At 50.6% G+C, this 10,452-nt stretch overlaps 1 protein-coding gene across 1 annotated transcript in view; it reads right to left on the reverse strand.

The window, feature by feature from the left end:
• Positions 1 to 5,913, reverse strand: part of Meox1 (mesenchyme homeobox 1) — an 18,456-nt gene extending 12,543 nt beyond the window's left edge. The window contains exon 1 of the mRNA XM_032914507.1: positions 5,451 to 5,913. Coding sequence (XP_032770398.1) covers positions 5,451 to 5,913 — 463 coding nt within the window. The remainder of the gene's footprint in view (positions 1 to 5,450) is intronic.
• Positions 5,914 to 10,452: the final 4,539 nt, after the last annotated feature.

A 10,452-nucleotide genomic window follows, 5' to 3' on the forward strand; every position in this document is an offset into this window, starting at 1 on the left:
AAGCCAAGCATGGTGCAAATGCCTGGAACTCTAGGTCTGAGAGAACCGACACCCTCTTCTGGCTGCTTTACACACACACACACACACACACACACACACACACACACACACACACACACCTTTAAACTAAATATAGAATGACCATACGATCCAATAGTTACAGTTGTGGGTAAACATCTGAAATTAAAAAATAAAATCAAGCTCAAAGAGATTCGTATACACCCATTTCCTGAGGTGTTTTTCCCAACCGCGTGGTGACGGAACTAGCAGCCTAATGTCTATAGACAGATGCACAGATAAAGGAAATGTAGCACAGACACACAATGGAATATGTTTCAGCCTTAAAAGGAAAAAAAATCCCCATCATGTGCTACCATATCAATGAGACTTGAGGACTGACTGGTTCAGGAGGTACGGATCGATACCACTCCTGGACTTGGAATTGATTAAGCCAGTAACAAGACAACCGAATGAGAGAGATACCTGTAACACCCAAACTCTTACTCCGACGCAGGCAGCTGCCAGGGGTTTGGGGACCCGTTCCAAAGAGAAGCTCTGTTTTGCAGGATGAGACAGTTCTGGAAATCTGTTCTCAACAGTCGATCGGATCTGTGGTTGGCTGTTGTAAAAGGTCATTTCAAAACTGTAAAGGTGCCACATTTTATGCTGTGTGTTTTGGATCACGAGAAGAAGAAAGATTTTTTTCAAAAGATCAACCACGTTGAGACAGCTTAGTCAAGTATCTACGACGGTACAAGCTCCAGCTAGAAAATCAGCTCAGGTCCTAAAGCCACCTACTGTCTGAAGCTCCCTCTTTGTTTTGAGACAGCCCTCTCTCTCTCTCTATGTCGCTCGGGCTGGGGAAAAATATGATCAGAAAAGTGGTTTTTGACCTGGATATTAAAATATGTAGATTGTGGGGAAGGGAACCAGGGCAAAATGGCAAAGTCAGGGAGGAAAGAAGAAAGCACAATGTGGGGGTGGGGGGCCAGGACTAGGTGTGGCTCTGTAGGAAAGGGGTGGGAAGAGAGAAGAGAGGGGAGGAGAAAGAGTGAAAGAGAGGGAGGGGGAGAGAGGACAGAGAGGAAACAGAGAGGGGAGAGAGGGATAATGAAGGTTTGTGTAGTTGTGCAGGGCATTGGAGATCAGACCTCAGAGGGAAGAATTCTGGGCAGGAGAGAGACGCAGGACCAGGCGCTGAAGGAGGCTGAACGATGCAGGGGCTGACAAAGGTTCTGCTTGGTCGATTGAGGATGGGGGCGCCGGGAGCCAGGGCAACCCAGTGCTGCTCCCAGGCAGCGGGGCAGCTTCCCAGTAGCTAAGCTGGTCACACGCAACCTTCCCTTGAACCTCCCATCAGGAAGTCACCGACAAATCCCCCATTCCCATAAATTAAAGATGATTACAGTAGTAGCCTGACAGCTTAGGGGGAAACAGCGGTGGGTTCGCAGCTGTCCCTGCCAGTAGGGGTCTTCAACACCCCTGGCCAGAGCTGGGGATAGGCAAAATCAGATTGCACCGCTGGTCTCCCGAGACCTCTCCGGGTGGGGGAGGGGCGCGCGGCTTTTATGAAGCAGCTTCCAAGGGAGGCTGGGGGCTGGGGGGCAGTGGAAATGGAGAGGGGTGCAGAGTCCGTAGTCCGTGGCTGGAGCCTCCCGGGCCAGCCTCTTCTCCTACCTCCCAGCACATCTTCACAGCTCTGATTGAAGCGCTAGGAGACCACTACTGGATTTTAGGACCAAGAGATTGTAAGAAGTTCAAATTCTGAGACACAAAATCTAGAATATTCGATTCTACTGTTCCCACCAATACAGGAATATTAAGCTTTTTTTTTTTTTTTTTTTTTTTTTTTTTTGGACGGGGTCTCATGTATCCCACGTTGGCCTGAAATATCATCAAGCAAAAACCATCTCGAATTTCTGATTCCCCTGCCTCCACTTCCTAGGTATTGGGATTCCAGGCATTCACTACGCCTTCTTATTTATGAGGTTTTGAGGGTCAGACCCCGGAGATTTCAATCACGCTCTCTGCCCTCTGCGCTCCACTCCCATCCTCTCCCCCCACTCCCTTCATTCTGTATTCTACTGCAGCGGTTCTTAACTTTCCTAACGCCGCGGTCCTTTAATATGGTTCCTCACGTTGTGGTGACCCCCTAACCAAGTTACTTTCATTGCCACTTCATAACTGTAACTTTGCTACTGTTACGAATTGTTTTAGTTTCCCGAGGGTCTTAGGCTTCCCCTGCGAAAGGGTCGCGACCCACAGGTTGAGAACCGCTGTTCTAAAGGCTAGTTCAGGAAATGCGGACTTCATACTAGTCGCGGCTGCTATCAAACGTTTACTATGCACCTGGTGCAATGCGAAAATTTCGACTTACTGTACTCAGCCTTCCTGAATATGCTAGGTGGTAAGTGACTTTATTACAGCCCCATTTTTCAGCTGGAGAAGTAGAGGCTGCAAGAATGTAACAATGTCCCCAAAGTTGCAGTGACCTTGTCCCTCCATCTACCTGACAATGAAGTGCAGTGGTCCAGACTGGTCAGCCTTCCTGGCTGGCTCATGGGGACTTGGCTGAGGCACCCAGATCCCAGCAATCAAGAGAATGGGAAGTAGAGGAAAAAAAAAAAAAAAAAAGAAGCATCAAGAAGTTGGGGATTTGGCTCAGTGGTAGAGCGCTTACCTAGGAAGCGCAAGGTCCTGGGTTCAGTCCCCAGCCCGTGGGGGTGGGGGGGTGGGGGGGGAAGAAGTTCAAAGCTAGCCTTGGCTACATAGTGAGTTTGAGGCCAACCTGGGCTATTTGAGACGCTGCCTCAAACAAAACGAAGTAAAGCAAAACAAAAACAAACCAGACAAGAATAAAAACTAAATATATGGGGGTGTAGCTCAGTGGTAGAACCCTCGCCAGGCGTGTACAAGACCCTAGGTTGGGTTCCCAGGATCCCACAATGAACCACAGCCACAAGAGGTATTAGAGGACCTGGGGGTGACAAAAGATCCTGGGGTAATGAGGAATTTTCTGTAGACCTTGTCTCTTAAGATTTCCAGATTCTGCAGCCAGTTGTGAGCCTCCCTGGTGAGGCTCTTAGGAAGCTGACCCTCCTGCCTCCTCCTCCCTCCACAGTTAAACTCCAAACGGCAGACACAGCACCTGGGCAATAAAATTCTCCCCACTGACCGGGCGGCAGCATGGGATGGAGGGAAAGGGAGTTCACGGCCCCACTCCTGCTGTCTGTTTCCACTGCTGAACTGGAGGAGCCCCAAGTGAGGGGACCCAGGGGCCCCACCATGCGTGGGAGTCTTTGCAGGTTAGAGGCTGATGGGCCATGTGCATGCTCGGGTCCCCAAAGCACTGCTATTGGCTTCTCACTAAAAGGGAAGACTGCCCATTTGGGTTTTTTTGAGACTTGGGAGAGTGAAAGATTTCGCCTGAACCCAGCAATCTCCCAGATCCCTTCTTGATGCCCATGGCCCTCCAGGAAGTCTACTGGGAAGAGGCTAGATGCTACAAGATGACAACACAGAGGAGCAAGAAGGGCAGCTGCTGCCGAGGAGAGCGCTGTGGCCTAGTGGGAGGGGCCAGCACCGCATCCGGGTAGTTCACTAACTCTCCAGCTGACTAAGTCAGAATGGCTGATCCCACCTGCCGAGGTTTAAACCTAAAGAGCTCTTCTCTTCAGCCTTGAGCATGCACCGTTTGTCATCAGCCCCACTGTTAGTATATCCAGAGGGGGCTGCAAGCCCGGACATCAAATATGAGGACTGTGCGGGAATCTTCTGAAGGTGTGGGGTTTGGAGTTTGGGATCTAGGGGTTCATTTCACTTCTTAAAGGACCAAATCTGGTTTGTCTGATTTCCCAGACAAGAGACTTACGCACGTACGCACGCACGCACAAATAGAAAAGTTCAGTTTGACCTGGTCTTCAAGATGTTCCTGCCTCAGTCTGGTGCCACAGCGTCCTGTTCTTTTCCACACGTGCAGAATGGGGATGCCAACAAACCTGCGGTCCCACTTTGCAAACTTGTGGGACTCAAGAAACCTGCTGTCTGGACCTCCCACCATTTGGGACTTCCCTCCTTCGTCCTCCTGTCCCCCTCCCACTTCCTCCCAACTCAGACTGCAGCCTGCAGGTCTCCCCTTCCTCTCAGCCAGAGCTCTCCAGAGACAAGACCGTGCCCGGGGGGGAAAAGGCGGATACCCTGATGCGCACACTAGGTCAAAGGGGCTTAGGAAGAGAAACCTAGCAGGTTCTCCTCTATTGACTAGTGCCCCATCTCTTCGGGCCCTCTTCTGATTAGGCCCAGAAAGGTCCTTTCTAAGTTCAGTAGGCATTCCCTATCAGGAGCACAAGAAGGTGGTGGGGCAGGGGCATTGCCTTTTCTGGCAAGGGTTGGGGAGGGGGCACAGGGGACCAGAGAAAAGGTGAGTAGGTGGTGGGTGGGTCTTTCAGGGAAGACAAGGAGAAACCCAAGGAGGAGAGGCAGACTTTGTGATCTTTTCTCCAGCCCCAGTAGCCATCTTTTTTTTTTTAAAGATTTATTTATTTATTATTTATAAGGACACTGTAGCTGTCTTCAGACACACCAGAAGAGGGCATCAGTTCTCGTTACAGATGGTTGTGACCCACCATGTGGGATTTGAACTCAGGACCTGTGGGAGAGCAGTCAGTGGTCTTAACCACTGAGCCATCTCTCCAGCCCCACAGTAGCCATCCACACCTCCGGTCATAGCTGGCCTTGGCACTTGCTTCTGCCTTTCTGCCTTTCCCCAGGCTGCTGGGTTCCCTAAAGAGGACTCTCCTTACATCATAGGCTTCCCGGAGGCCCCACTAGACCTTGCCAAGCTGAGCTGTCCCCTAAGTCTGAACACCACTTTTTCGTGTCATACCTCTGGGTAGTTTGCCCCAGACCCCACTCTCCCTCTTTCCCTCCCCCTTTCAATCTCTCTTCCCCACTCCTTTCCATCCCTAAGTCCTGTTCCTCCGCCTCTGGGCTCCTAATATAGGATCCTGGCTCAAGGTGGACACCCAGAGTCCCAGACTCAGCCCTAACCCCCGAAGCCTCTCTCCCAGCTATGGCTCCGGGACCATCCGAGGCTGCTTGAATGTGGCGTGAGTCAGAGGTAGCCTAGCCTCGAGAAGAGACCTCACCAGTGTGAACCCATCCCATATACCCTCTAAATCCTTCCTGACCCCATATGTCATTTCTCACACACATTCTTTGCAGAGACTCAGGAACGATGGAGAAAACAAAAACAAACAAACAAACAAAAAACCCAAAACAACAATAAAAAACCCCACCCCCAATATTCTAGATCTCCTACAGTAGATGCCTGCTTCCGTGTTTGAGTAAGTCAGACAACTCTTTTTGAAGTTTACTGTTTACAGCCCCTGGGTTCAGAGAGGGCTAACAACGTGCACAGTAAAGGAATAGTATGTTTCTCCACCACCTACCTGACCTCTCTTTTTTCCTTCTGGATGATTTCTTCTCCGTCTCGTGGGCGATCGTCCCAAGCACCATGCAGTCCTCACCCAATCCTCCTGTGCCGTCCACCAGGCCGGGGCTGCCAGCCCCCATCTCTCTGGCGCTCCCAGCTGGGCCTAGGTTGAGCCTTTGCCCCGCTTCAGAGATGGGGAAGTGCCAGTCAGGGGTCTGTGGGAAGGCAGGATGCTGCTCATTGAAGATTCGCTCAGCGCGGGGCAGGCTGTGTGGGGTGGCTGCCAGGCAGGAAGTAGAGAAGTCGGGGTATGCTGCTGTCGCTGGGAAATCGGACTTTTGGTGGAAGGAAAACGGGGTTGGTGGGTAATGGGGCAGCCCTGAGGCGCTGCTGCCTTCCGAGTGGGGATTTCGAAGGCAGCCCCAGACGGGAGCTGGGGGCTGGGGGTTCCTCACGCAGCTGTTGACCACCGGATCCATCTGCTGTCCACTGCCTGCCCCAGTCCGTTCAAAGGTGTTACACTTTTTCTATTCAGAGTTTCGTAATAAAAACAAAAAACAAAAAGCTAAACAGAGAAAAATGTCGAACGGAAACTTTACCCCAGGAACCAAAACAAAAATTTTGCCTCAAAGTCCACAAACACGTGGCCAGGAACACACACGTGTGTGCCCGCACCTGTCTAGGCTTCACGGCTGTCTTCCTGCCCCCGACACACGCTGACTATTGGGGTCCCTCGTGCAAGGAGTTGTTTCCTACCTTGCTAAACATTTTGACTGTCCTACCTTGACCTGCCCATACTAACAAGCCCTTCCCGGGGACCCTGACTGAATGAATGCCTGCGGAGGGCTGGACCCGTTGCTGAGACAGACTTTTAAATCCTGCTGTGGGGAGAGAGTGACAAATTTTTGGAGTGAAATGTGAGAGAGGAGAGGGAGGGGTCAACCCACCGACACAAGGTCCCCTCCAACCAAAACCCGAGCAGGCAGCACTATCATCAGAAACCTTATACCCACATCTAATGGCATTTGCAGACGTAGACTTTTAAAGAAACATTGTCTGTTTTAGCTTTTTTTTTTTTTTAAAAGAGAGAGAGAGAGAGAGAGAGAGAGAGAGAGAGAGAAGGCATACACACACACACACACACACACAGTCTTTTGAGCACCTCCTGTAACACAATAAAGTTATTTTTATTGCCTTGTTAACAAAATTCCCCAAGTCTTGGATTTAGAAAAGCCATCAGTTGAGGCCAGCATCCAGCGAAAGCCAAATTCTGGGGAGTGAGGGGGAAGGAAAGTCAATGCAAAAAACAAACCCGGTGATTTCATTGATTTAAAGACTTTCTACCTTTCCCTGGAGGGACAGAAAAGAAAGGGGGAATTAAAAGTAATCTCTCTCTCTCTCTCTCTCTCTCACTCTCTCTCTCTCTCTCTCTCTCTCTCTCTGTGTGTGTGTGCCTCTCTGTGTCTGTGTGTTTGTCTGTCTGTCTGTCTGTCTCATCTTGGCAGCCCAGCACTGTGGTCTGGGGTATAAAGAAAAATATACTCCAGAAAAAAAAAAATTGTCTTTGTCCAAATGGCGGTTCTCACCTTCTCAGTGTCAACAACGGAGCATCCAGAGTTCCTGACTCCACCTTTAACCTCCGTCTTCCCTGTCAGTTAGCCACACTTCTCTCTAGTGAGCCTTGGGGCAATTTGTCTCCACAGCCAAGGCCCTTAAAGTCCTTGACGTTCCCAGGGGTCCTTCCCACCTGTCACCTGTCTCTACCTCAGCCTCCCCCACCTGCTCCCCTCTCTCAATTCCTGGAGGCACCTCAGGAATCCTAGGCATGGAGGCAGGGACTCAGGGTCCTCCATCCCCTGAGAGTTTGTCCCAAGAGGAGTTCCCATGTGTCTTTCAAGCTTGTGTCTGTGGTGTCTGACAGGGTGGCCGGCCCAGGTGGCATTTCACATGGCTTGTCTACAGATCCTATGAACTCTGCTGGCTGGTCCCAGACACCAGGGGTCCAGGAGAGGAACAGCAGGTATCCGGTGAATTTAAGCCCCCGAGTTTGTCTGGGACAGAACATCTCACCTCTCCAGGCCTCATCTGATTTAGCCCCCACGCCCCATCCACTGCCGGGTCCTCAGCAGCAAACGCTGTTCTGATTACCTGCACATCTCTCGGAGCTTGAAGCATGGAGAAAGTGACGAACTTGTGTACTAGGCTACATTATAGGAAAGCGCTTCAGGACCCGGGCAGCTTACACTGACTGTTCACTGACTGCCTGGGAGTTTTACTTTATTGATTGTTTGATTGGAATTTTACTTTATTAAGTTTATTTATTTGTAGTTAGTGTGTGTGTGTCTGTGTGTCTGTATATGTGTGTATGTGTGTGTCTGTCTGTGTATGTGTGTATGTGTGTATGTGTGTGTATGTGTGTATGTGTGTGTGTCTGTCTGTGTGTGTGAGTATGTGTGTATGTGTGTGTGTGTGTATATGTGTGTATGTGTGTGTGTCTGTGTATGTGTGTATGTGTCTGTGTCTGTGTATGTGTGTATGTGTGTATGTGTGTGTGTCTGTGTGTGTATGTGTATGTTTGTGTTTGTGTGTCTGTGTGTATATGTATGTGTGTATGTGTGTATATGTGTGTGTATGTATATGTGTGTATGTGTATGTGTGTCTGTGTGTGTATGTGTGTGTGTCTGTGTGTGTATATGTGTGTTTGTGTTTGTGTGTCTGTGTGTGTATGTGTCTGTGTGTTTGTGTGTGTATATGTGTGTGTTTGTGTGTGTCTGTGTATGTATCTGTGTGTCTGTGTGTGTATATGTGTGTGTTTGTATGTGTCTTTGTATGTATCTGTGTGTATGTGTGTTTGTATGTGTATATGTGTGTGTGTCTGTGTGTGTATGTGTCTGTGTGTTTGTGTGTTTGTATGTGTATATGTGTGTGTGTCTGTGTGTGTACACATGCATAGCTATCTTTGCATCTACATGTCAATGTCTTCTTTTCTTGCTTTCCACCTTATTTTATTTTACTTATTGTTTTGAGATGGGGTCTCACAATGTAGCAGCTCTGGCTGTCCTGGAACTTGCTCCATAGACCAGGCTGGCCTTGAACTCATGGAGATCCACCTGCCTCCACCTCCCTAGTGCTGAGATTAAAGGTGTGTGCCACCATGCCCTGCCCTCCACATTTGGAGGTGGGGACAGGGGACAAGGTCTCTCATGGAACATGAAGCTTTCCCTTTACTGAGCGGATGGTCAGCAATTCCTTAAGACTGAGCTGTCCTGCCCCCGTGCTAAGGCAGGTTAGAGACATGCGCTGCCAGCTCCCAGTCCAGCTTTTCCATGAGTGCTGGGGGTCCAAACATGGGTCCTCATACACGTGTAGCACCCACTTTACCCACTGAGCCTCCCCATCCCCCCCCCGCCAGAGAAAGAGGTCCATTACGTAGCTTGAGCTAACCCGGAATTCACTTGGTAGCTCAGGCTGGCCTCACATTTGGTCCGTCCGTCTCAGTGCTGAGATTGGCGTTGTGTGCCACCAGGTCGGGTCACCTGGAACTTGGAATAACTTTGTGTTTATGAGAGGCAGAGTGGGCAGAGGAAAACGAGGCTCCCGTGACTACTTTTTATTAAGCTCATGATGCTACATGGGAGAAGGTGCAGGCAGGAAAGAACAGAGATCTCCATAGGATCAGCCTTGTGGGGCTCTCTGTGATGCAAGGAGCCCACAGGAGGGGTGGGCTAAGGGGAAGATGGGGCTGTCGGCTCCTTAGGAAGCCCTGGCAGTAGGCAAGCTGTAACAAGATCCCTGTTGGGCCATCCCAACATCTGGCTCAGGGTCCCCATCCCAGGGAGGCCCCGTGGCCCTTTGCCCTGGGAAGGGGTGGGCACTGGGTCACGGTGGGGTGGGTGGGGAGGTCAGAAAGGGCATGGGGCGGGGGCACAGCGGGGTGCTATGTGCTGGGAACACAGGGCCTGGCACCCCGGTGCCCCAGCAGCTGCTGGCGTCTGTCAACCCCCCTGGGGGCACCACAAGGCCGCCACCTCTACATCTTCCTGACAGGCCCCTCTTCTGAGGCCAGGAAAAAACAACAGCCCCCTCCTACAGCAACCCATTTGTCAGCTGAAGGCTGGCCCTGCACCTTTAACCTCCTCAAAGTCAGCAGTTCCCTGTCAAGGCCCTGTGGGGCCAGGAGACAAAGATGGATGGAGGTGACTGTTTGCAGAGCAAAGCTCTGGGCAGCAGCCAAGGGGAGTGGTCCGGAAGGGAGGGGCCCCTGGCTTCTGGTGTGGCTGGAAGGTAACCCCGGGTAGGAAGAGGAAAGACACAGGTTCCAAGGGCCCTGGAGAACTCCCAGCGGGGCCACACCTGAGCCGTCCAGAGAATGCTGGGAATTCCCTCAGTTGCTCATGACCAACAGGCCTTCCTTGACCTGACAGGGCTGTTTCTGAGCTGCCCACCTCAGCCACCTGTATCTGGAGATGCTGAAGGTTCAGGAAGGGGCTGGAGGTGGGAGGTCCCCATTCGGGGAGTCTGTGCTTGCTGTCTTTGAGCTCTGTGACCTCTGGAACATCATAGTTTTTCTCTGGTTTCCTCAGTGGTGAAGTGAAATTGATCCAGTCTCCTAGGCTGTATGAGGGAGCTGATGCCTGAATCGAGAGGAGGCTGATGGAGAAGACCAAGGCATAAGGAGGAAGGCACAGGGCCTTCTCTTTCCTGAACTATGTGGAACCCCATCTGACCAAAAGATGCCCATCTTAGCCAATAATAATGATAATAATAATAATGATAATAATAAATTATTATGCAATCACCACATCATTATATTATAATATAATGATTTATTATTATATTAATTATTATTATCCCTCTCTGTGTTTGTATGCGTGTGGTAATGTGTGGATGAATGTGTGTGCATGTGGAAGCCAGCCTCTGGTGTCATTCCTCAGGACACCAGCTTGCTTTCTGAACTGACCGGGAGCTCACTAGCTCAGCCAAGCTGCCCGGACAACAAACCCCAGGGATCCGTTTGG

This window comes from Rattus rattus, chromosome 9, assembly GCF_011064425.1.
Source record: "Rattus rattus isolate New Zealand chromosome 9, Rrattus_CSIRO_v1, whole genome shotgun sequence".
In the NCBI taxonomy this organism is placed as follows: Eukaryota; Metazoa; Chordata; class Mammalia; order Rodentia; family Muridae; genus Rattus; species Rattus rattus.